The sequence below is a fragment of the Corvus kubaryi genome, unplaced genomic scaffold (genome assembly GCF_017639235.1).
Source record: "Corvus kubaryi isolate FWS band 111438036 unplaced genomic scaffold, C.kubaryi_AGA036_p1.0 37387, whole genome shotgun sequence".
In the NCBI taxonomy this organism is placed as follows: domain Eukaryota; kingdom Metazoa; phylum Chordata; class Aves; order Passeriformes; family Corvidae; genus Corvus; species Corvus kubaryi.
Genome location: NW_024581129.1, coordinates 14,012,272 through 14,037,825, shown reverse-complemented (window position 1 = coordinate 14,037,825; position 25,554 = coordinate 14,012,272). Strand labels below are relative to the sequence as shown.

The window sequence follows — 25,554 nt, the reverse complement described above, 5'->3', positions numbered from 1 at the left end:
CATGACACAGTTCATGTCAGTGCAAGAGCTCCCTCTCCACATGTGCACCAGAGGGGACCCAGCTTCTCCAGGCTCTCCACGATGGGGCAACTCTCCCAAAGGTCTCCTGCAGTCTAAGGTGATCTAGGAATTGCAAGGGAGCTCATCTGGCCAGCTCTGACCAAAGCAACACACGGAGCACAGTCTGTTAGTCTTAAAAAATTCCAACTTCCCCACCTGAGGAGGTTGGTGCTGGCTCTGTGCACACTCTGTCCCTGCCTGCCAGTGCCTCAAGGGGCTCCAGGAGAGCTGCAGAGGGACTTGGGACAAGGGTGGAGGGACAGGACACAGGGAATGGCTTCCCACTGTCAGAGGGCAGGGCTGGATGGGATATTGGGAAGGAATTGTTCCCTGGCAGGGTGGGCAGGCCCTGGCACAGGGTGCCCAGAGCAGCTGGGGCTGCCCCTGGATCCCTGGCAGTGTCCAAGGCCAGGCTGGACAGGGCTTGGAGCAGCCTGGGACAGTGGAAGGTGTCCCTGTCCATGGCAGAGGGTGGAATGGGATGGGCTTTCAGGTCTCCTGAACCCAAACCACTCCATGATTCTGTATTTCCCAGGGCAAAGCCTGTCAGGTGTTACCCCACTGACCCTTCCCTACCAGGTCCTGTGGAACAGCACACAAGAAGTCCATGGAAGCCAAAAGACACTCAGGAACATTTCCTGCACTGACAGCTTTCCCCAGTGCCAACCACAACACTCAGAGTTAACTGGGTCAGTGGCAGTAATGTATTTTTATTACAGGATGAGGCTTGCAAAGGAATTAACATTCCTTCCTCATGCCTGCATGGCTCTGTGCCTTGTGAGCTCAGCAGCTGGGTCACTCCTCAGCAACTTTCATCTGCAGCAGTTCCTGGAAGCAAAACCTCACTCAAGACACATCTAAACTCATCACCCACATGTGCCCATGTGGGACCCTCACAAGAACAGAGACCCTGAGGGGCTGGAGCGTGTGCAGGGAAGGGAACGGAGCTGGGGAAGGGGCTGGAGCACCAGGAGCAGCTGAGGGAGCTGGGAAAGGGGCTCAGCCTGAAGCAAAGGAGGCTCAGGGGGGACCTTGTGGCTCTGCACAAGTCCCTGACAGGAGGGGGCAGCCGGGGGGGGGTCGGGCTCTGCTGCCAGGGAACAGGGACAGGAGGAGAGGGAACGGCCTCAGGCTGGGCCAGGGGAGGGGCAGGGTGGATATTGGGGAAATTCCTTCATGGGAAGGGTGCTCAGGCACTGGCACAGCTGCCCAGGGCAGTGCTGGGGTCACCATCCCTGGGGGGATTTAACAGTGGATGTGGCACGTGGGGACACGGGTCAGTGGTGGCCTTGGCAGTGCTGGGGAATGGTTGAACTCAATCTCAGAGAGCTTTTCCAACCCTGGTGCTTCTGTGATTTTTTACTGCAGTGCCCCAAGCAGTGTGTGCTCCCCTGCAGGAAAGGTTCTGGGGAATGGGTGAGTTACCTGCATGATGGCACTGAACTGGGCTTCGTTCTCCATCTGCTCCTCTGCCACTCCCCTCTGGACACTGGCCAGCACGCTGGATTTGAAGAAGTACCTCCAGTTGTGGTGCAGGACCCGGAAGAGCAGCTCAAACAGCTCTGCTTTCACATCAGGGGATGAGCGCTGGCAGCAGAGAGGGACAGAGCTCAGAGCAGGCTCCTCTGCTGGATCCCACCCCAATCCTGGATCCCACCAACCCAGGGCTTTGCACCAAAGTGTTTCTCCTAAGGGAGCACCAAACCCAGCAGCTGTAGGATCATGCTGAAAACACATCAATCCTCCACCCACACTGCTTCCAATCCCACTGACCAGTCCTCCACAGGGTGCTTTCCCTCCACAGGGATTGACACACGCAGCTCTTGAAAGCCAAAGCTTCATTGCTGCCACCCCCCCAGCAATGCCTTCCCTTCCCATTCCCATTCCCATTCCCAGCCCTGGGAGAGCAGCCCTACCTCTGCAATGATGGGATACACCTGCTCCATGCACAGCGAGATCACACTGGGCAGGAAGGGTTTGAACACCTGGCCTGGCTCCTGCACCACCACCTGCAGGATCTTCAGGAACTTTTCCACCACCCTGCAGCCGGTGCTGCCCTCGTGGAGGATGCTCTCTGCCAGCTGCTCCCTGGGACACAAACAGGCATTAGGAAGATTCCCAGAGATCTGTAGGCTTCCCTGGTTTACTGGAAAACAGGTGATGCCTCTAAAATGCTCAGTTAATACAGGCCAAGCACATGAAGCCACAGAAAGGAGGGAGGTTGCCACTGAGGGTTGGCAGATCCCCCTCTGCAACAAAAGATGAGTGAAGGGACACCCTCAGACCTTAGGCAGGAGCTAAGAGGGAATATGAGAGCCCAGTTCAACACCCCACACTGCCAGAAAGTCCATGGGAGAGCTGGAATTGCACAGTGGCAGGTATGACTGATGAGCACACACTGGAGCTCTCCAGACTTGGAAGTGTTTTCCTCAGATTCAGCCCTGGGACACGACAAAAGTCTGGCCACAAAGGCTGGAAACAGCCCACTTTAGGGACAGGGACCCACTGGCTGAGCAGCTCCTGAGATAAACCATCCTGAGGGGTGAGAAACAAATGTTGGGCAGTACCTGGTGAACATGTTCAGGAAGGTCTGTATGATCTGCTCAGTGAAAGGCACTCCCATCTGCACCCTCAGGCCTTGGAACAGGGTGAGGAAAAAGCTCAGCATCTCATCTGTCACATCTAAGAGAAGAGAAAAGCAAAAAAGAACGTATTAAAGAAACATCCAAGTGCATCAATCAGTGTTTTATGTTTCAGTCTTTTATGTAAGTCTCAAGTTTGCTCCTCCTGTTCAGGGAAGCCCATTTGCTCTTGGGAATTTACCAGCAGGGTTGTCTGAGAAACTGAAACCATCAGCTGGTTACTACAGGGCTTCAGGATTGTTCATACCCTTCCAAAAGCTGCCAGGGATGACAAGCACAGGCAGCACCAACCCCTCAGAACAACCAGAACCCTGCCAGCAAGGCCTCAGCGAGCTCTGCCTGCACGCAGTGCTGGGACAAAGCTCACGGGAGCTCCAGGCCCATCTCCAGTTCTCACTGCTTGTACAGGGTTAACAGGAAACACCAGGAAATCCAACACATCCACACAGCTCGGGGTGGAGGAGACAGAATCCAGCTTGGTTTTTTGGCAGAAACTGAGAAGAGCCTTCTGTCTTCAGAAGGGAGCACGTGGTGATTGCAGTGATTAGCACCCAGCTAATCCTTCATCCATCCCAATAAACACTGGATAACCAAGCTGGAGCTGCTCAACTCCTCCCTCATCACACAGCCTTTGGTAGCCAAAAAATTGCAGTTGATGAGGCTGCCAGCCTGTTCTGGAGACAGCAGCTCCCTGGAGTCACAGCACTCTTTGCCTCTGCCTTGGATCCTCTCTGCATTTCACCCCTTTTGTCTCCCCTCAGCCCCTCCACTGAGAAAATCCCACCCAGCTCCAAATGGGACATGAGGAAGCACCCTGATGTGACACAAAATACAAGCTGCTGGCCAGAAGGCTGCCAAGTGAGAGTCCCGGTTCCATCTCAGGGAAAAAAATCCCCAAATCGCACACCATCTGACCTAATCTGACAACATCTATCCCTCTTTGTCTTCAAGCTTCTGCAGAGAATGTAAATGGCAAATACAACCAGAGAGGGCATTTGAAAGCATTTTTTTTGTGCTCAGGACCAGCTCCTCTTTGAAACTGTGACAGTCCTGCCTGGATCCTGGCTGGCAGGGATGTCCCTTCCCTGCTGTGGCTCAGCCCAGCTCTCCCAGCACACCCAGGCACAGACAACCCACACCCTCCACACCCACACCACGGCTCTGTGCTGCTGTTCTGGGTGTTATCAGGAGCTCAGAAAGCTACTCACAGCATGGCCCCTGGCCTGAGGTTATACCTGACTGATGAATGAAAGCTGGGAAGAGGGCTAGTGAGACCTGCACGGATTCTTGCAGCGACTGATAACAGATCTGCCGGGACTTGGTGGATTCTCCAGAGATACTTTCTACAATATCTTCCAGAACGCTCAGTGTCTGGTGGATGATCACTTTGGCTGCAAAACAAGAGGGGTGATGCTTCTGGCACGTGCCAAAACTGCTTGGAGGTAAGAGGGAGAGAAATGAAGCTCACACACACAGGAATTAAAACAACTGACGTGTGACACTGCAGATTTCTGAACAACTTCTGAAGCGATCCTCAATGAAAAAAACCCCAAAGACACACCCAAAACCAGGCCCAAAGCATATACACAAGTTTCCCTGCACCCCTGCCAGGAGTTTCCTTGCATTCCTCCTATATAAACAAACCCTCTCCAGTAATTCCCAAGTCTGGAAGAAATTCTTATTTCCCCCCTTCACTTTTTACACCCATGATCTTCATTAACACAGCTTCCAGCCAGTATTTCCAATACCACACCATGAGGCCGTTCAGTACTCCCAATGCAATCCTTACCACCCAAACTTTTATCCCAACCCCGATCCCACCTTCCTCAGGAAGACAGCACTTTAATGGAAGAGTTTACAGGCGACCTGGGGCGAGAGTGCCCTGTACAGAGCAGAAAAGCCTCTAAAAATAGAAAGGAAACACAACCTGCTCCCTTTCCTGTACGCGAAGCAGTTTCTCAGCCAAAATAATTACTGGCAAATCAGCTTAACAACACTCCCCAGTGCAGCAGGAGGGAGCAGGACACTGGTACTTACTGTCCTCCAGCTGCACCTTCCTCTGGGGCAGGCTGGCCGTGGCCTTGAGCTGGCGGTAGTCCCTGGTGAGGGCGGACACGAGGCTGGCGTGGTTGGTGGAGCGCACGGCCCACTGCTGCTCGCTCTCGGGCAGGTTGGGCCAGGGCAGCAGCAGCACATTGGACAGAGCCCTGCACACCAGCACCTGGGCCTGGGAGGGACAGGAATCAAAGCCAATGGTTTGGGTGGGAAGGGAGGTTAAAGCTCATCGTGTTCCACCCCTGCATTGTGCAGCTCTGATGTGTGCGAGGCTCTGGATGAGCTCTGCAGAGCTCCTTGGGCACTGAGGATGGACTGCAGCTCCCAAAACACCCCCACAGTTGCATATAAATCTCGAGTTCCTGGTACCCTTAAGGAGATGTGGGCGCAGAAAGACGTCTACAAGAGCCCAGACAGCACCAGGGTTGGACTGACAGCAAAACCATTGAATCATGGAATGGTTTGGGTTGAAGGGACCAACCCAACTGCCACAGGCAGGGACACCTTCCACCAGACCAGGCTGCTCCAAGTCCAACCTGGCCTTAGACACTTCTAGGGATGGGACAGCCACAGCTTCTCTGGGCAACATGAAGCAAAGAGACAAAGTTTTAACTTTTTTCCCAGGTTAATTTTTGCTAGAGCACAAGGCTGGAGTGAAATGACATTTTATGGCTGTTCAAGACACCAGCAGTGCTTGCTGTTCAACAGCACAACATGAGCCCAAGTACCAGCTCTGCAAGAGAGAGAGATGCAAAGCTCCAGGATTTAAGGCCTGGAACCAGCTCCCAGCTCTGTCAGCCCTTCCCTGCAGCAGTAAATCTCTGGTGTTTATAAAAACAAAGATGATTTTCCTTCCATTACTCCTTGTCTGGTTTACAGGCTGAGCTCCTGCACTTGTGCAGCACTCTGTGCTTCCTTGCCAGCACACAACATAACCATATCCCAGCCTCCACTGTGGCTTTTCAGAACTATAAATGGAATATATTTATAGTATTTACATTGCTTCTGCAATGTAAATACTTGAGTTTCACAAAAAACTCTTTGTGTAGGTCAGAATCAACGTGCCTGTACTGTAAAGATGATGCAGAATCAGGGATGGTGTCAACAAAGGAGAAAAGAATCAGATCTAAGAGGTGCAATTGTATTTTTTCCTTGTGCTGTTGCTTGAAATAGATCATTAATTACAAATGGTATCACTGTAATTCCTGGATATCCACAATATAGAGACAATTGCTGCCCCTCCAGTTGTTTTTGGAGGTTATCCCTCACCACCTGAGGCACATCTTCCCAAGGACACCTGATTTCAGTGTGAGACAGCTCTGGGCCCACAGACCTTGTCGGGGAGGCGCTGGGCAGAGGTGTCAGTGATCCTGTTGAACACCTTCTGCACGGCTGGGATGCTGATCAGGAACACCGGGCGCACCGTGGTGGCCAAGGACACCAGCAGGTGGCACGCAGAGAGCAGCAGCTTCTCCTGCACCTGAGAGACAGAGGGGTGGTCAGGCTGCCCAGTCACACTGGCACACACAACCAGGGTCAGCACACTGAGCTGCCAGGACCTGGGGGGTGCAGCCAGGGTGGGGCTCAGGCTCTGCTCCCAGGGAACAAGGACAGGATGAGAGGAACAGCCTCAAGCTGTGCCAGGGGAGGGTCAGGTTGGATATTGGGGAAGTTCCTTCATGGAAAGGGTGGTCAGGCATAGATAGGCTGCTCAAGGCAGTGCTGGGGTCACCATCTCTGGAGGGATTTAAGAGCCATGTATGTGGATGTGGCATTTGGGGACATGGGTCAGTGGTGGCCTTGGCAGTGCTGGGGGAATGGTTGGACTCAATCTTAGAGAGTTTTTCCTGAACAATTCTACAATTTATTTGTCAACCAGAGCATAGCTCAGTTCCCTTAATACCATGAGAGAGAGATTTCTCCGCTTTCAAGCCATAAAATCATTAGACTGAGTTTCGAAGCCTTTAAGTTGCTTATTCTTGTATCAGCCTGACCCCCAGTGCTGTTGAGAGCTGCTCTGGACCGCAGCCCCCAGCAGAGCCCAGGGCCAGCAGTACCTTGGAGCTGATGAGGGGGGTGATGGCCTCCAGCGCCGTGGACACCAGGGAGATGAACTGCTCGGGGTTCTGCCTGTGCACCTCGCTGTAGAACTGGGCCAGCCAGTGAGCGTAGGCCTGCAGGGCTGCCAGGGACTGCGCGTGCCTGGGGACAGCAAGGGACACAGTGAGCACCAGAACGGGACAGGAGAGCGGTGTTTCAGGCAAACCTGGCAGCTTGGTTTGTAAAAAATCCTTCCTGCTGTTTTGGTTCTGGTTCTGGACTCCCCAGGCCAAAGGTGCAAACTGATAAAGTCAAGTTATCATCCTTCATAATCACACTTTTATCACGTTCACATGGGAGTCAGGGTGCTTCAGAGAGATGTCCCCACATGTGTGACAGGGCTGCTCTCTCAGGCAAGTGTTAGAAAATGGATCACAGGTTTCTTCAGGGACAGGGAAAAGGGTGAACCCTTGCTGACAGATCACGGAAAACACTTCCCAGATTATCGTAAACCAGAACAGAAACCATTAAAACATCATCACCTGCACAAAATTCAGTGCCATTAACTTGGGACTAATAGGAGAAATCCCATTAGTTATAGAGTTATACGGTGAAATCTAGTGGGGGTCTTCAAGGAGCTGCTGAAGGTGCAATTACAAACCAGAACAAGTGTTCAAACCTTCAATTCTGCTCACAGCACAGCAGCTGGCAGGGAACAGGTTTGTGCTGTACAGCCTCAGCAAGGGAAGGTCCCTAAAAGGCTGTCAGAGGTGATCTATGGCCAGCAGCACCAAGATTTCCCACTGAATGTCAGTGCCTGGATGGCAGGCAGTTGTTTGTCCCAGAAATGGCTTGCACACCTGCAAGGCATATGTTTGTCTTGGAAGACAAGGATTTGAAACCCTCAGCTGGGAAAAACCTCTTTTACCTGAGCCACAGACCTGACTCTGGTAGCAAAAAAATCCATCAACTGGATTTCTATATAAACTCCACGCTACACAGTGGATCCACTTCTTTAAAATATCACTGTTGTAACACTTATTTCCTCATTAATTACCTGCTTTTACAGCCCCCAGCACAGGGCACAACCCCAGTTTGCTTTCAGAGCTGATTTAAGGGGCATTTTTCCTTCTCAGCACAAACATGTTTTCATTTAAATGACCTGGGTACTTCCATTAGAGGAAAGACTGGTCCAAAACACTGGCAGCAGCCTTGACTTTCATCAGCTGAAAAAGGTGCTTTCCTGGGGAGCTGCCAGCAGCTGGGGAGGCTGTTTCCCAGGATATCTGCCAGGGTGGGGTCCGAGCAGCAGATCCAGAAGATCCAAGCCTTCCCCACCCTACACCCCATACTCACACATCGATGAGGTCAGGTTTCAGCACCGAGGGAACGGCGGTTTCGATGTTGTACAGTTTGATTTGAGATCCATACAGCGTCACCTTTACCAGCCTGGAGGTGCAAACACACGTGGCAGAGCAAAGGGATTGTACAAACCAGCTCCAGCACCTGATCTAGTGCAGCTCTTCCCCAGTCTGTGTCAATGTTTAGCTAATACACAAATGAGATTCTGGCCTTTTAGTTTAAAATAATTCAGAGCCTACTGTGCTGTTTGGGATCAGATGGAACAGGTCAGATGTTCCTCCACAGAAATGAAAACACAAAACCTGTGTAAGGGCCTGAGATCCTGCCATTTGTAACTATGTGCTAATTAAGTATCCTGGAGGGGAAGAATAAAATGTCTGCTCCTTCAGCTTTCACAGGTCTTTTCATTTCAGAAAACAGTCATGGAATCATCAAGGTTGGAAAAGACCTCGAAGATCACGAAGTCCAACCATCAAAGGAAGTTTTGGTGATTTAGTTTTGAAAGGTACAACTCTAATCAAACTCTACGTGTTATTTCATTGCCTCACAAGTGCAGATGCTGGAGCACAAGCCCCTCAATGTTTTCAAGGGACTGAGTTTATCTCATCCCACCCCTGCCATGGGCAGGGACACCTTCCACTGTCCCAGGCTGCTCCAAGCCCCAGTGTCCAACCTGGCCTTGGACACTGCCAGGGATCCAGGGGCAGCCACAGCTGCTCTGGGCACCCTGTGCCAGGGCCTGCCCACCCTCCCAGGGAACAATTCCTTCCCAATATCCCATCCAGCCCTGCCCTCTGGCACTGGGAAGCCATTCCCTTTGTGCTGTCACTCCAGGCCCCTGTAAATGGTCTCTCTCCATCTTTCCTGATGGCTCCTTCAGTTCCTGGAAGGGGTAATTAGGTCACCCCTGAGCTGTTTCTTCTCCAGGCTGAAACAATCCCAATTCTCCCAGCCTGGCTCCAGAGCAGAGGGGTTCCAGCCCTTGGAGCAGCACTGTGGCCTCCTCTGGACTTGCTCCAGCAGCTCCACACCCTTCCTGTGCTGGAGGCAGCTCTGCAGGTGGGGTCTCACCTGAGCAGAGGGGCAGATTTCCCCCCAATCCTCGCTGCCCACGCGGGGGGCTCAGCCCAGCACACACCACTGGCTTCACAATCCACATTCTGGCCATCGAATTCCTTACACCTCAATCTACTCACGCCAAGGGGAGGCAGCAAGAAGCCCAATTTGCCAGAGTGCCTGCAGAGGTGACAGAGAGCCTGTACCCACCTCTCCACCACGGTGAGGGCGTCGTTGAACCTGGCGGCGAACACGTCCCCGGTGAAGTACTCGGCCAGGCGGCCCACGGCCTGCAGCAGTGAGCTCAGGTCCCTCAGCGAGCAGTGCAGCCTCCTGCAGTCGTTCTCTGCTGTGATGTTCAGCCTGTGACCTGCAGTGACACCACAGCCCCTCAGAGACACAAGCACAAAGTAGCCTTTCTCTAAGAGCTGCCCCAAAGGCTGGAAATTCATGCTCGTGTGCAAGGGGAAAAACCCTACGGCTTTGTGATCAACCCCTGCAGCTCTTGGGGATGGGAAACCTGATGACAAAGTGACAGGAAATGCGAAGTTTATTCTAATGACATGACAAGCATTCTTCTGCCACTAGCTCGGCGCTGGGTCACAGGTCAGATGGCAGCACTGGCCCAGGCACTGCAACACTCGAGCTTGGAAGGGAAATCAACTGTTCTGACAACAGTTCGAAGGCTTCGTTAACATGAAGATGTTAACGACTGTTTCAGCCTTTTACACCTTTATTTCCTTCTGTATGGTGTTAGTTCCTACACAAACAGGAGCCTTTCTGATTTCCTGCTGCCACCAGAAGCAATCCCAGCTCTGGAGAAGGTGGTTTTCCACACTCCCTCTGCCGGCTACACTTGCAGTGATGCAGCAGCAGATTTGGGACAGTGAATTTGTGACTTCACTTCTGATGTGAAGTGTGTTGTGCACTTCCATATTTCTCAGGTGCAAGAAACAATCCACTACCGAGACTTGCCAGCCCCACACAACCCTCCTGCTGCTCAGGTGTAGATACCTGGGCTCAAACATTCAAAACATTCAAAAGCAAATATGTTCTGCAACACCACCCTTCAAAGAAAATCAGATTTTCTTTCCACAGACTGTATTTAATCACAGATTAAACTTTCACCAGCAACCTCTCCATTTTGTGCTGTCAACACAAACACACAGTCCTGTGCCACGTGCTCTGGGATGAGCAGGGAAGTTGGATCAGATGATTCAGTCCAGTCCCTTCCAACCTAACCCATTCTGGGATTCTGTGCCACCACCCAGTGCTGAATCCAGAGCTGCATCTGAGCTGCTGCTGCTGATCCAGCCCACAGCACAGCTCCTAACACAGAGCCACAGCACTAAACCCTGATGCACGGCTTATCCTAGGGCTGAAATGATCCTAAAAATGGGACTATTTTTTCCAGAACTGCCTATAGAACAGTTCTGCCACGTACAGCAGTATTGGGACAGACTCCTTTCCTGGTCACACCAGGAAATTTCAGTATTACCTTGAGCTACAACCTCCCCTCAGGCAGATCTCACTGCTGCTGCTTCCCTTGTTTCTCAGGAAGAAGCTGCAGTATTTGGTGCTGCACACCTGTTTTAACACCTCTGGCATCTTCATTTCAAGTGCCAGAACAAGGGAAGAACCATGCCAATAAGAATAAATCATATTACGAGATTTCTGTCTGCTGTTGGAGTTTAACTGCTGAGCCATGAGACACAGGTTCTGATCAACTGAATATACAAAAAGCAACAGCACAGCAGGTCTGGAGTGGGTTTGCAGTCATGGGGAGGGAGGAGCACAGTGTTAGAGGGTGGTTATTACCTGTTCCTGAAGTGACCACGAACTGCTGGAGCCCCAGATACACTTCCAGGTTATCCTGCAGAACGGGAAACTGGAAGAGAGAAGAATTGACTGTGATCCTGAGGCTTGGCAGACAGTAACACCCAACCACTGATTGCTCTGCCAGAACAAAGTCCTCTCATTTCTCCCCAGTGCCTTCACACGGACATTTGGAGGAAGGGCAGGTTGGGCTCCGGGCTGATCCTGCATCCCACAGGAAAACAAAGGGTCAGGAAAACAAAGATCACCCCCCTGAAGGCACTTCCCTGTGGCAGCTCTCCTTTCCCTCCAATGCCAGCAATCAGCCTGACAGATAATGGTCTGACAGTGGAAGTGAGAGCACAGCATGGCAGCACCAGGGATGGACAGCTGGAGGTAGAGCCCAGGCCAAGGAGCAGAGGAGTGGCAGAGTCTGTAGTGTGGGAGGTCTCTGCTCACCCAGCTCACCTGAATTATCACCTTCTCCAAAGGAAGCTCCCAAAATATTATGCCACCAGAAAGTTGAGTTCAATGCCTCTCCCAGGGTGCAGAAGGGAAGCAGTGCAGCACTCTGCCAGCAAGCTGCAGGCTGCAGCAGCTGAAATCCCATGGGGAAAACAGCCAAAGGAATAAACACCACAGTCCTCATGCACCCTGGTGTGGGAACAGAGTGTCAGCCCAGCTCCATCACCCAGCAGTGACAGCAAACGTGCCAGCTCCTGCTCATACTTCAGCTGAAGGGTATTTTTCAACCCTTTCAGCCTGGCTTAGCTCTATTTAATTTCTGTTGGTGAAAGTGCTTGAAACTGGTGGTTGGTTTTATGGAGGTTCTCTCGCCCATCAGCAGAAGGAGCTGCAGCCTGTCCTTGCCCAGCATGGGATGGAGTTACTGCAGCTGCTGTCCACTGCTTGAATTATTTGCCACTGCTAAAACTGCTACACTTACCACTGCACCCACCAGCCCTGCAGCCACTGGGAAAAGCACTGGGAACTGCTTGAGAGCTTCCCACATTCCCCAGCCCACAAGAAGAAACAATGCAGGGCTCAGGAAAACACTCCCTAGCCCGTTTCCAACATGCTGCGCCTAATTAACAGTGGAGTGTCTTTGCGTAACTGCCTGAGGGGAGTTTAAAAACCACAGAGCCTTGCTCGTGTGCATGTGTTACTCCAAGGAAGCCACATGCTCTCCTCCATCTGATCCATCTGCTCCCTGAAACACCCGCTCCTTGGTGCCTCCCGCTGACTCACGGCAAAGCTGCACAGCAGCCTCTGCTTTTGTTCACTCCTCTGAGTAACAGGCTCCTCCTGCTTCACTGCTTCACGAAAAATATCAATTGCAAAGGCACTTCAGGTCAGGCATCTTCTGCCTCTGCAGCAGCCCAGTTTTCTCTGCTTCTTGGGAATACAGTTCCGAGGTTGAGGTGTGCAGTGTTCCCAGCAGGATTAATGCACTTGCTGAGATCCCATTGCTGTTGTTTCCCTTTCTCCTCACCCAGCAAAACCACATGGACTGCCCTGAATTCTGGACCACACTTCCAGCCTCAAGATCTCCTCCTCAGAATTGTTATGATGCTACAAACCCAGACAACTTTTACACCCCCAAAGTTAGTGACAGCAGCTGAAGAGAAGCACTTATCCAGATCAGATAATCCCAACTGTCCAAGGCCTCTCTCCAGCATTTCCATCTAGCCTTTAACTTAAACAAAGATTCCACTCTCCTTAAAGCCCTAATAATGACATTTATCTGCCCAATTCACAGCCCTGCCTCCAAGGCAAAGGCCAAGATAAGCAGCACTGAGGGGCTGCTGCCAAATGTTTACACTTTGAGAGGTGGGAATTTCTAAAGAGGGTCCACCAAGCTGGACTTAGACACTGAAGTACTCTCCTCAAAACACACCAAGAAATGCAACAAAGCCAAAGAAACAATTTTTTCTCTTCAATTTCTTATCTCCCCTTGCCAAGTTTTGCATCCAACCCCCAATTTCCCTATTTCTTTTTGGCACTGAGGCATCTATCAAAAAAATCTACAGCAGTTGGTGCTCACTCCATGTGGCACTTTGGGCCTGGGGAAGGACTTACGAGTGTGGAGAAGGCGTGAGTTGGCAGGAGCTCCATGACTTTGGCCACCACTTCCAAGCTCTGGCGCAAGTACCGCTGCCACTCCGTTTGCTGCTGCAGACAAAAGAGACACCGGCGTGAGCACAGCCCTGCCCTGGGGAACACGGAGCTTTTGGGACACTGGCAAGGGAGGGACAGGAGGGAGAAACGCCCCCCCCAAGCAGCACCTTAGAGAAATTAACTTGCACACTCCACTCAAACTGATTTTCATATAGAATTCATCCTGTTTTCATTGAGAATTGATAAAACCAGGGGGGCAGTGCAGGAGAAGGGAGGGGAAAGAGTGGCAATAACTTGACAGGTGAATTGAACAATTACATGAAACCTAAAAGACTCTTTCCATGCTCAGCTACACAGGTGACTGAGAAAGAAGCTGCCTGTTCCCATCATATCCCAAACCTACCATTAATATGAGAAGGTAAAAATCGAACAAGAAACACACACAGCAAATAAGCAACAGAATCAAAGGCAGCATGTCCTGACTTAGTTTTCTCCTTAAATAATGAACTAAAACCCTTTCCAAGTTTTATACCAAAAGCTTTAAGTCTTGCCAGTATCATCATTTGCCAGCCCGTTTCTGAAGCATAAGGACAACTTCAGCAGGACTGCTCTAGATAATTTATGCCCTTATTTGTGACATTATTATCACCATGGAAAGGCATCCAAACACCAACATGGTCTTTACAAGGGTATGACAGCTAATTATCCAGATGACCCAAGTGTCAAATGAATCAAGAAAATCATTTATTTCACTGATGAAATGGTGCTGCTATCAAGCTCAGAAGCTGTGATGTGACCAGCCCTCGGCATTCCAGAATTTAAAAATCTGTCTGATCCCACTTGCGATGAAATTCCCTGTGCTCCTTCACCTACTGTCTTGTGACAGCTGACCTGCCCTTCCAGGGCTCTGGCCTCACCCATTTTGGCCACCTGCTCCACTTTGACATTTATCAGCTTCAACACGACCTTTATCAACACCAGCTTAGGAGAAATAAGCTTAAACATGAGCACCAACAATACAAACACAGGTTGGAGCTTTTGCCTCAGAGATACTTCAGCATTCAAATTCCCAAGCAACCAGCAAATTAATTCTAAACTAATTAAACACGTTAAATTCCAGATTCCAATACTTCTGACAATCAGAACATAAGGATCTAAGCTTTTCCCCCAATAAGAACCAAGTTAAACCCAAAGGTTTTATCTTCAGTGTGACTTCTTGTGAAAAGCATCTGAAGCTGTTTTACACCTCAAACCCCACACAGAAGGGAGGGGACAAGCAGTTGTTCAGCCCCAACTCCGAAGCACAAGCTCTGGAAAAGCCATTCCAGGTGTTGGCAGTGCAAGGGTTAAACTGTCCTGCTCCAGCTCTGCTCCTTACATCATCATCCAGGGTCTCATCATCCAGCTCCTCCAGCTGTGCCTGGTTATACCTGAACTGGATCCGATTCAACACCTCTGTCAGCAGCAGAACCAAGGCATCTTCGTACCTGCAGCCAGGAGGGAGACACAAAGAGTTGGATAAAACCCTTGCAGCAAAGGAAATCTGTAAAACAGAACAGTTCCACCAAGCAGCTCCTGGGATTAAAGGTATCAGCTCATTTCAGGTCACAAGGTACCTGTAAGGAAACAGCCTTGGCAATACCCAGTGTCCCTCTGCCTCTGGAAGGGAAAGGGAGGATTGTTAGCAATGGGAACAGCCCCAAAGCTCAAAACAGGAAAGGCAGGAGCAGCTTGCCAGGAATAACACCAGGTGTCCATGAACAGGAGGCGCCAAGAGCCTCTTGTAGCCTTAGCTGCTCCTCAGCAGCCTCAGCTTTGGGCACTGAATGAGGAACAGAGGAACCAGGACAGTTATTGATGCCTCAGGTGGGACCTTGAGTCTGTCTGTGCTGCTGTCCTCCTTCCCCACACTGGAATTCAGGCCCTTCTCCCCTGAAATAAAGCCAGCACCCTCCCTGCTTGCACTCTAACACTAAAGGCATGTCACTGAAATATCCCTTCACCTCTGGGAGCCAGGAGCTGGCACAGAGCACACCAGAGATCCAACAGAAATAATGCCAAGCTGCAAAATCAGCAGAGCGTGCAATCACTCCTGGTGCCACAACACCAAACTTCAGGGATTTCAAGCAGCATTACTCTGATTTTTTTCCTTTAAAAACTTCCTTCTCAAAACAGCCCGGGTCTCATAAAAAACCCTGCTGTTTTCTAGGGAAAATCAGGCTGCAAAAATAGGCATTAAAAAAGAGTAAGAGATGCAGAGCATGATGCCAGCCAAGTGCCAGCCTGTGACAGTCAGCTGTGCCACTCGTGTCTCTTGCAAGCTCTGGCCGAGGTGGCGTAACCTTGGATTTGGCAACTTCTCCAGTGGTAAAAGTGGCAGTGTGTACAAAATGCAAAACTTCTAAACCACAGAACAGGAAACTTCCTCTGTGCCCCTGTGGTGTCACCACTTCCAGACTGCCCAGCTCAGAGTTCACACGGCTCAGGGTGTGCAGGGACACGCAGACGTCAGAGCTGTCACCGAGGACAGGCAGCTCTGACAACCACTCACAAGCTTCAGTTATTATTCTGTAACCTGACAGATCTAGAGACAGCTTTTTGTCACAACTGTCTTCATCACAAGCTGTGTGACACCAAGACAACATGCACGACACACATGTTAGGCAGGTAGAGGAGCAAATCATGAAGTTCAAACCCAAAAATCTGCTTCTTGAGAAATTCAAACCCCACAGTTCCCATGCTGAAAGGAGGAGCTGTCTGCTCTACGGTAGTTCCACATTTCCTTGTGGTTATGACGCCGGGCTGGCTTTCAAAAACCAACTGCTTCTACTCAGGGTGCTCAAGGGAAAGGATCTTCCTTCTGCATTCAGCAGAACTTCACATGGCACAAACCATGGTGCTTTTAAACCTCAAAAACCCGAACAACTCACCGGGATATTCAACAGATTTTTAGAGTGGTAGCAAAGAGACTCTTCTCAAACAAAACCCACCCACTTCAGGGTCAGCATCTGCCAAGGAAGAGCTGCCAGCCACTGCTGTAATTAATACACACAGTAGTAAGCAAGGGCAACTTTTGATTTCCAGTCTCGTTTGTATTTCTCAGAAACCCATCCTCTATTTAAAGAGGAAATTTAAAATCCTAATTAAATCAAATTTGTTTCCTAATTCATTAATTAGTTGTATGAGAATTATTAGTTGTATGAGTTGTATGTGAACACTAAGTAAGCAACTCGTGTTGTAGTTTCCTCCTCTAATTTGTGTTAAAATGTGCTCCAGTTCTATTTTAGACTACAAAGCTTCCTTCCTCTGCCTGCAAGGTTCACACACAACATATGTAAGTGACAGTTTGTCTACCCAAACCTGCTCAGCCTCAATTCTTGTGAATGAGTGTGAAACACTGAGGTTTATGCTTTTTATACTTCATGATTTTAGAAAAAGAAAGGACTCAACCACACATGAAGCTGCTGTAAGCAGTAGCTGATTTCCCACAGCTCTTCCATGATGACCACAAAGCCTCTTTGCTGCTGTAGGAAAAAATTCTTCCCTCTGAGGGTGGGGAGGCCCTGGCACAGGATGCCCAGAGAAGCTGTGGCTGCCCCTGGATCCCTGGAAGTGCCCAAAGCCAGGTTGGATGGGGTTTGGAGCAGCCTGGGACAGTGGAAGGTGTCTCTGCCCATGGCAGGGGGTGGGATGAGCTGAGCTTTAAGGTCCCTCCAATACAAACCATTCCATGATTCCACACTGGGTCACCCTGGCAGCTCCCCAGCCCTCACCTGTTGAGCACTGCTTCTTTGTCTGCCAGGCGACTTTTGATTTTGCTGGTCAGATAGTCCAAGAAGAGTGTCCAGATGTCCAAGCAAGAAAAGTAACCTTCATGTGTAGGCTGGAAAACACCAACATTCCCAATGAGTACTGCAAGCTATGGCAAGATGGATTTCACACAATGAAAACAGGAGTTAACATCCACTTCAATCCATGGGAAGAGGTTCTTGCTTTACTGAAACAATTCTAGGATGCCCTGGAGAGATTTAGAGCTGTCAAAAGATGAGCAAGAGCTTTTGTACAAGCGCAGGAAGCCAGGAATTACAAGGCTGGTCTCAGCTTTAACCCAGCTTGCTACCCCAGCTTCCAGCATTCCAGTGCCTAAAGGGGCTCCAGGAGAGCTGCAGAGGGACTGGGGACAAGGGATGGAGGGACAGGACACAGGGAATGGCTTCCTACTGCCAGAGGGCAGGGCTGGATGGGATATTGGGAAGGAATTGTTCCCTGGGAGGGTGGGCAGGCCCTGGCACAGGGTGCCCAGAGCAGCTGTGGCTGCCCCTGGATCCCTGGCAGTGCCCAAGGCCAGGTTGGATGGGGCTTGGAGCAGCCTGGGACAGTGGAAGGTGTCCCTGCCCATGGCAGGGGTGGAAAAAGACGGGTTTTAAGGTCCCTTCCATCCCAAACCATTCCAAGATTCTGTGATATTATACAGCTGGTTCCTTGCCATTGTTCCATGTACATGGGGCTGAGCTGCACTGACAGCTTCTACAGTGAGGTAAAACTGACCTAAGCCACAGGGCTTGGGGGTTTTTATACAAAACTGAAAGCTACAAGAAAGCCACAGATTGAGGACAAAGAACAACATCCCCAAGCACAAACCAAGCAAGTCAGAGAGACTTTTCCAGACACTGCCCATTCCAAGGACTAGAAAAAAATTAAAGCAGAAGCAAAGTTAAACATGAGACAAGCTGTTGTTGCAGGGTAACCACCTGTGACCTTTGTTTCCAGCTAAATCCAAGAGCACATGAAGCCATCTCCCAGTCCCCAGCACCACTGGGGAAGTGCCAGTAAGACCAGTTAAATGCTCTTGTTTTTGGGGTTGACTGGGGCAGACAAGCTGGTCCTGCTGAAGAGGACAACAGAACAGATTGGGGAAAACGAGGGTGTGGGGCTGTACCTGATGGAAAGTGTATTTGAACAACAGGGCCAGGAATTCAACCACGGGGAACTGGGAGTAGGATTCGATCCTTCTGAGGTGGACGCTCACAAAGAGACGGAGGAAATCTGTGAACTTCTCAATGTAGCTGCAAGGGAAAGGAGAAAGCACTGAGAAAAAACAGGAAAGGTGCCCCAAGGGAAAGCAATTTCATTGACATAGTGATAAAAGCCACTCAAAATCTTCTCATTCGAAAGAAAGTTACAATTAACCATCAGTAGAACAATTAAAATATAAAGCCCTGCAACAATTACCTACAGGATGGGCAACCCTTCACTCCATTTACACCTGAAACAGCAGAAAAGACAATCTAGTCAAAAGCAACTTTAATATTCAGATAAATATCGAGATCAACCAGGCCTGCAAATAAACACAACCCCCTCCACCCTGGAGAAATAATAATAATAGCAAAGGTCATCGTACTGATGCAGACAGGATTAGTGAAATGAACTGTACCCCTGAGGAACTCAGCTGGAAGCAAGAAGTTAATGCAGGAATCAGCAACAGAGGGGTTACATTTACAGGAGGGAGTGGGAGAACCAGGCAGCTGAGAGCTGGAAAGGAAAATTCCTCCTGCAGTGGACATCAGCCACCCAAGAGCTGCTGAGCTGAGGGTTGGGACTGAATTGGGAAATAAAAGAGAAATCTTCCTCCAATGCATGGGGCTCCTCAGGGAATGTACAAAGTGTGGTTCCCAAAAGGAGCCTGCCACCAAATCTTGAGGGACTGCAGCAAGAGCAGGACCTCAGTGCAGCATGGAGAGTTCTTGAGGGGAAAAATGGCAAAGCCCACAGTGGGGTGAGCTTTTATTGGGGAACACAAACACACCCTGCACGCCACGAGCTTCAGCAGGGTTAAAAATCATCTCCAGATCCCTTTGTGCAGCAAGAGTGAAACGCCCCATCAGCCACAGGAGGGATGGCAGCATCACACACACATCACACACACAGGCAATTCCAGCCTTCCCACATGCCCAGAGCTCTGAAATGCAGGACTGCTTAAAGTTTGTCTTTAAAATAAAAAGTTGGGCTCAGCACAGTTTCAGACACGCATGAGCAGCCTGGTTTTACTCCACTGCCTGCTCTGCACTGCTGCAAACTCTGGGGATTTCAGGGTCTTTTTGGGAATCCCCACTCCTTCTAACAAGAGCTCCCTCAAGACCGGCAGCTCTGGCAGCTGACAGAGCTGCAGTGCTGGGGGTTGTTGTGAGCCTACAACACCACACACTGCTTTGAATATGCAAAAAAGATGAAGTTCCTTCTTTATTTGGCACTGCCTGCTTGACAGGAGATCACTGAGCACACCTGAGCACAGATCAAACAGTTCAAAATCAAAGCCAGGGGAAAATAGAAAAAGAATTAAGTCCAGACTCAAACATCTCCTTCATCCTTTTAGTTTCTATTTTCTAAACAGGCTCTGACCTGAGACCAGTGAAACTCTTCCTTGGCCCCCAACCACTGAGCCACTGCTTGGATCCTTCCCAGCCACCTCCCTTATTTTGGGATCTTCAAAGCCAAACACAAATGAAGCAAAAGGCAATTTGAACTTACTCTGTCCTGGACTAGTCTGGCAGTTCAGACTGATTTTTAACAGAAAAAAAAATAACCAGCAGCACAAGAAGAAGGCAAGGAAGGATTCCAGGGCCTGCAGGTTCTGAGGACATCCATCTACTGAAGGGGGTTTCTTCAGTGCCCCTGTTTTTCAGGATTTTGTTAGTCCAAGCCAGGATGACACTTTCATGCATTAAACCCTTTAGTTTTGGACACAAAAATTACAGCTGTGCCCTTAAGTGACAAAGGAAACTCCTCATGGACATCTCAGGGGAGAAGACAAGGAGAAAAGAAAGCTCTACTCCCCCAGAAGACAGCTGGATTTTTCCAGTCTCCTGAACATCTTGGTTCCATCCCTATTTCAGACCTTAGCAATGAATAAAGGGGGTCTCACAACTCCAGGCCCCAACAATCCCTGTGGATAACATGTCTAAAGAATGTCATGGAATGACAACACCACCTCTGCCCAGGCCAGCACAGCTCCAGACCCTGCACTGAAGCCTGGTGGCTTGATACTGTCCATAAAAGAAAGAACAGTTAAATATAGGATTGTGGGTTTCCAGGAGAGCTTTTCTGAAGCCCAGAGGGGAACTCCTGGCCCTCTGTGCCTTGTAGGCAAAGGTGGCACATTCCCACGTCTCATTTCTAGGGAGAGAGAGACACAAGTCAGAGGTAGCAAAAAAATGAGCAGTAGAACTCCCTGTGAGTCTGGATTTGCCATCCCAAAGTTGTACCTTTATCTAAAGGTATGGAAAAGGAGAATTCTGCAGCAGAACGTGCCTGTCCTCCCTACAAACGGACCCACAGATTTTTTTCATAAATGCTTTTTTTCCCTGAGTGGAAATTTATTTCCACCTTTGTGTACCTGTAGTAAGATACTCAGCACTTTCACACAGTTGCAACCTCTCTGCCACTGTCAGCAGCCCTGTGATGAGAGGCAGCACCAAGTCACCACCCTGCCAACACCCAGGCTCAGCCACTCAACACAACAGCAAGATGAGTCTCACTTTCTCCCCTACAAGTAGGAATATCTGACATAAGGCAGTGGAGGTGTCCTAGGGAACAAAAGGTGGCAGTAACAGCCTGGAAAATGAGAATACACAGCTTCCCAAGGTGCTGCTGCTTCCCTGCTGCCTCCAGCCAAGCTTGCGGAGAGCCTTGGAGGTGGAGCCATTCAGCACTGAACAGAGCTCCCCAAGCTGTGTTTGGTGGTGTTTAAAAATAAATTCAAGAAGCGAAAATAAAAAAGAATCAGAAATGGCCATGGGTCAAGGAAGGGCAGGAAGCTACTGCTGTTTGCTTCCAAGTCATGGCTCGCAGGATGTGTCCCCACTCTGTGTGGTTTGGGCAGAGTGGCAGATGCTGGGCAGAGGGGACAGAGGGGACACTGCAGTGCCTTTACCTCACGGAGCCTCTTCTGTGTTCTGTGACAACAGGGTCAGCTCTGGTGCCACCTCAGACCTGCAGTCAAACAGCAACGAACAGGACAGGCGAGGGAGAGGACAGCGAGGAGCACAAACCTGGGCCAGCAGGTCCCTCAGCAGCGAGCCCTCAGAGGCCCTTACCTGGGCACACCTACCTGTCTGCCCAGCCGCCCCAGGTCAGTAGTCTGAAAAAAAGGCCATCAGACACACCATGCATGACCCCAAAATAAACCCCCCCAGTCCTTCAGAGAAAGCACGAGGCCCTGGCACGGCAGCTCAGCTGCTCCTACCTCTCATCCAGCTCCTCGAGCCGGCTCTTCACCGTGTGCGCGTTGTTCTCCTTGGTGATCTTCTGCAGGAGGTAGAACGTCTGCTGGAACATGCGGAGCAGGTACTCCTCGAACTCCATAGGCACGCAGTTCTTGGACATCAGTTCGTTGATGCAGGCCATGGCCAGCACGCCCAGGCGGCCCCGCTCCTGCCCCAGCACCGAGTTGTGGCTGCTGCCGTTGACCGAGGACATTTTGCGGGCGCGGGTGTCGCAGCCGAAGCGCGCGAAGTGGAAGATGGTGGTGAGCAGGGACGGGGTGATGCTCGTGGACAAAGGGATCCAGCTGAAGAGGTGTGCCAGGCACTCCAGTGCCAGGGAGCAGATGTATTCGCTGTCTGTGTCCAGGATGGGGATGGGCTGGTTCAGCAGTTTGGCTGCGCTGGGGCTCTGCAAGAGGCTACTCAAGAGGTCACCTGGGGGAGACAGCGGTGTCAGGCAGGGCATGAACCCCCAGCTGCCCAGCCCAGTCCTGTGCAGGGCCAGGAGCTGGACTCTGATGATCCCTGTGGATCCCTTCCAACTCAGAACACCCAGCAGGTTATTTGTGTGGGAGGACCTGGTGATTTCTGTACTCAGGAACTGGCCTCACAGAACCCTTCCGGCCTTACCAGGCAGGGCACCCCCACGGTGTTCCAGGAAATACAATGCCACGGGCTGGATTTTAGGAATTTATTGTAAAATTCTATCCCCCCATAAGGTTGAGCATCCGTGATGCAAGGTGGGCACATCCCTGCTACACTGAAGGTGGCAGAGTCTTCTGCTGGCCTGTGACACTCCTGGGTGATGTTCCCATCACACCAAACAGCTCACTCAGTGCAGCACCTCTTCCCAGGGACCCAAAGCCATGGCAGGCACAGATCACATCCCCCAGCCTCCCAACCACAGCAGGACAGAAGCTTCCCAAGAAAGCTGGAGTCTGAAAAATTTGACACAGCCTCGGGATTTATCTTCCAAGACTTTCTCCAGCCTCCAGCTGAAGCCACATAAAGTTAATATTTGCAATATCCTGTGGCAGAGTTCCACAGCTTCACCATGAAGCTGCTTTGGTTGGGGTATGCCAGCTGCTAGTTCCATTTTCTACCCTAACAGGAAACAGAAAGAATCCCTGCTTTCACTTTCTTTGTGTCAGTAGGCTTCTCATGCCGCTCCTCGCTCAGTTTCTTTGACAGACTGAAGGTTTTACTCCTGTTGTTACTTACAGGGAAGCCACCCAAACCCCTCCATCACCTGTAGTGCCCTTCTACAAAGCTTTCATTGCTACTCTGCACCTACTGACACCACAAGAGCAGAAGTGCAGCCACCACTCAAGGTGCAGATGAGCCTCAGTTCCACAGAGCAGCACAGCAGGTGATTATTTCTGACTGCTGCTGCTGTGAATTCTCTGTAGAATGATGTGGAGAAGCTCTAAAGCTAATCCTGCCTAGTCCAGGGTGAACTCCCCCCTCACAGCAAGAGGGGACCATATCCACTCACCTTTCATCTCCCACCTCTAACCAAGCCACCAACAATCCAGAGACTCCCCTGTCCCTGATGGCCTTCGCTTCCTCAAAAGCTTTTGGAATCCAAGGGCCAGCCCCAGCCAGGCTGCCTTTCCCACAGATGGTGCCCACAATCTCCAGGCTTCCACCTGCTGCAAAATTATTCACCCTCCCCAGGTTGTTCAATGCACTTCTCCTTGAGTACAAACAATCTCCTCATCTTTAAAAATCTGCCACTTGCTGTGCTACAGAATCTGAAGTTCTCAGAGAATCTGAGGGATTTTTTCTGGAAGTGAAACATCCAGACACACCAGCAGTGCCAGAATAACAGCTATGATTTACTGAGCTACTTGCAACGTACACAAGAGCCCGAGTGATGAACACAGCCCTCTTAAGTCTTCATTTTTCACCAAGATTTATGTCTTACATCACTAAACTCCTAATTCCCTGCCAAGCCTTATCACTGCTTCTTTCTCCTGCACTCCAGAAACTGAGGGCATCACATGGCTTGGGCTGAACAAGACAATCCAGCCCTTCAATCTCAGCACTGAACCCCCCTGTGGGGACAGTCACACATGTACAGCTCACACCGTGCTCTGACAGACCCCTGAAGCTCAACAAGGCCAAGTGCACCAGGGCTGGGGCAATCCCAAGCACAAACCCAGGCAGGGCAGGGAATGGACTGAGAACAGCCCTGGGGGAAGGATTTGGGGTGCTGGAGGATGAGAGCTGGTCATGTCCTGGCTGTGAGCACCCAGAAACCCCCTCTGTGCCCTGGGCTGAGCCCCAGCGTGGGCAGCAGGGGAGGGGGGGATTCTGTCCCTCTGCCCCCTCAGGTGAGACCCCACCTGCAGAGCTGCCCCAGCCCTGGGGCCCAGCACAGGAAGGACGTGGAGCTGCTGGAGTGAATCCAGAGAAAGCCCTTAGAGATGTCCCAAGGGCTGGAGCCCCTCTGCTCTGGAGCCAGGCTGGGAGAGCTGGGGGTGTTCACCTGGACAAGGATCCAGGGAGAGCTCAGAGCCCCTTGCAGGGCCTAAAGGGGCTCCAGGAGAGCTGGAGAGGGACTGGGGACAAGGCATGGAGGGACAGGACACAGGGAATGGCTTCCCAGTGCCAGAGGGCAGGGCTGGATGGGATATTGGGAAGGAATTGTTCCCTGGGAGGGTGGGCAGGCCCTGGCACAGGGTGCCCAGAGCAGCTGGGGCTGCCCCTGGATCCCTGGCAGTGTCCAAGGCCAGGCTGGACAGGGCTTGGAGCAGCCTTGGACAGTGGAAGGTGTCCCTGCCATGGCAGGGGTGGCACTGGATGAGCTTTAAGGTGCCTTCCAACCCAAACTATCGTTACTCTTTTAACCATTCAGTTCAGCCAACTCCACAAATATCAATGAGAATTACAGATTCTCATCTTTTAATCCATGCACACCAGAAACTCTCAGTGATGTTCCTGTAACTCCCAGCAGTTGGTCCAAGTGCTTTGCACGCACTTAAATCACTGAAGCTCTGAGCTTTAGGGATTTTCAGTGTCTTTGCAAACAGGTGACAAATTTACAGCATCAGCTGCTTTCATGCCAAAGGAGAAACCTCCCAGTGCCTGGCTCTGCAGCAGGAAGCCAGCCACAAATACTTCTGCTGCTCATCTGTTTGCCATAGGTGAGTGAATATTCCTGAGGAAGGGATTCATCAGAAAATGTGCTACAAATCATGCACAGACAGCATTTGGAGGCTGAGATTGTTGCTGAGTAAATCCTACACCAATGCAATAACTCAAATGTTGTCCAACATGGGACATTATCAGAGTTCCTTTGCTTGAGTGATACGAGAAATGAGTTTAATGTTGTCTTCAAGTGCTATTTAAAACACATTTAAGACTTGCAAGTAACCATTTCACTCCACTTCCCTGTGCAAATAAAAAATAGGAAGCAGAGGTTTTCCAAGTTCCTAAAGAGAATTGGGCTCTGATGGAAAATATTAAACATTTATGGGGACTCAGGAGCTTGTTTTGCCTCTTGGAACACCTTTAACTTCACCTGAATGGAAAGAGCAAAGGGTGCTGGCCTCATTTAAGCAATGAAAACAATCAAGAGTCACCAGTAAACAGGAACTGAGCCCTGCATGAATTGAGTCTCAGGGAGCACAAAATGAGCAAGCAGTGGATCAGAGGGAAGTACTTGGTGTTCCTTTTGGAGGTGGTGGAATCATCATCTCTGGAAGTGTCCAGAAGCCGTGTGGATGTGGCACCTGGGGACATGGTTTAGTGGTGACTCAGCAGTGCTGGTTAATGGTTGGACTCAGTCTCAGAGTCTTTTCCAACCTCAGTGATTCTGTGACTTCAAGAAGTTGAAGCACAACCACTTTTAACATGGAGACAGCAAAGGCACAGCACAGCAAAATAAAACAGAGAGAGGAGTTTCACACAAACAAATTTGCACAGGAAAAGTGAAACTTCTAAAGGCACTGCCAGTGTGGTCCTGCTTCTTATGATGCCATGAAGATTTTCTGCCTTTTCTTTTATACCCCTGTTATACCTTTTTTACAGCTTCTGTATTCTTAGTGCTTTTTGCCTACATTCTTGGACTTGTTTGTCAAAGCTGAGAGACAACATTTCAGAAGCTTTGTAGCCAGGGATCAGTGTGGCCCAGACCCCAA

At 50.4% G+C, this 25,554-nt stretch overlaps 1 protein-coding gene across 3 annotated transcripts in view; it reads right to left on the bottom strand.

Moving 5' to 3' along the window:
• The window catches only part of XPO6 (exportin 6), a 56,644-nt gene that overhangs the window by 4,598 nt on the left and 26,492 nt on the right, over positions 1-25,554 (bottom strand). For 2 of the 3 annotated variants that reach the window (XM_042037076.1, XM_042037074.1), the window contains exons 7-21: positions 21,391-21,844; positions 18,088-18,214; positions 16,922-17,031; positions 14,527-14,635; positions 13,110-13,202; positions 11,034-11,103; positions 9,426-9,585; positions 8,154-8,246; positions 6,815-6,959; positions 6,091-6,237; positions 4,740-4,929; positions 3,938-4,093; positions 2,628-2,742; positions 1,977-2,148; positions 1,486-1,647 (exon numbers count right to left, since the gene is read on the bottom strand). In XM_042037076.1, coding sequence (XP_041893010.1) covers positions 1,486-1,647; positions 1,977-2,148; positions 2,628-2,742; positions 3,938-4,093; positions 4,740-4,929; positions 6,091-6,237; positions 6,815-6,959; positions 8,154-8,246; positions 9,426-9,585; positions 11,034-11,103; positions 13,110-13,202; positions 14,527-14,635; positions 16,922-17,031; positions 18,088-18,214; positions 21,391-21,844 — 2,303 coding nt within the window. The remainder of the gene's footprint in view (positions 1-1,485; positions 1,648-1,976; positions 2,149-2,627; positions 2,743-3,937; positions 4,094-4,739; positions 4,930-6,090; positions 6,238-6,814; positions 6,960-8,153; positions 8,247-9,425; positions 9,586-11,033; positions 11,104-13,109; positions 13,203-14,526; positions 14,636-16,921; positions 17,032-18,087; positions 18,215-21,390; positions 21,845-25,554) is intronic. The other variant, XM_042037075.1, reaches the window with a different exon arrangement.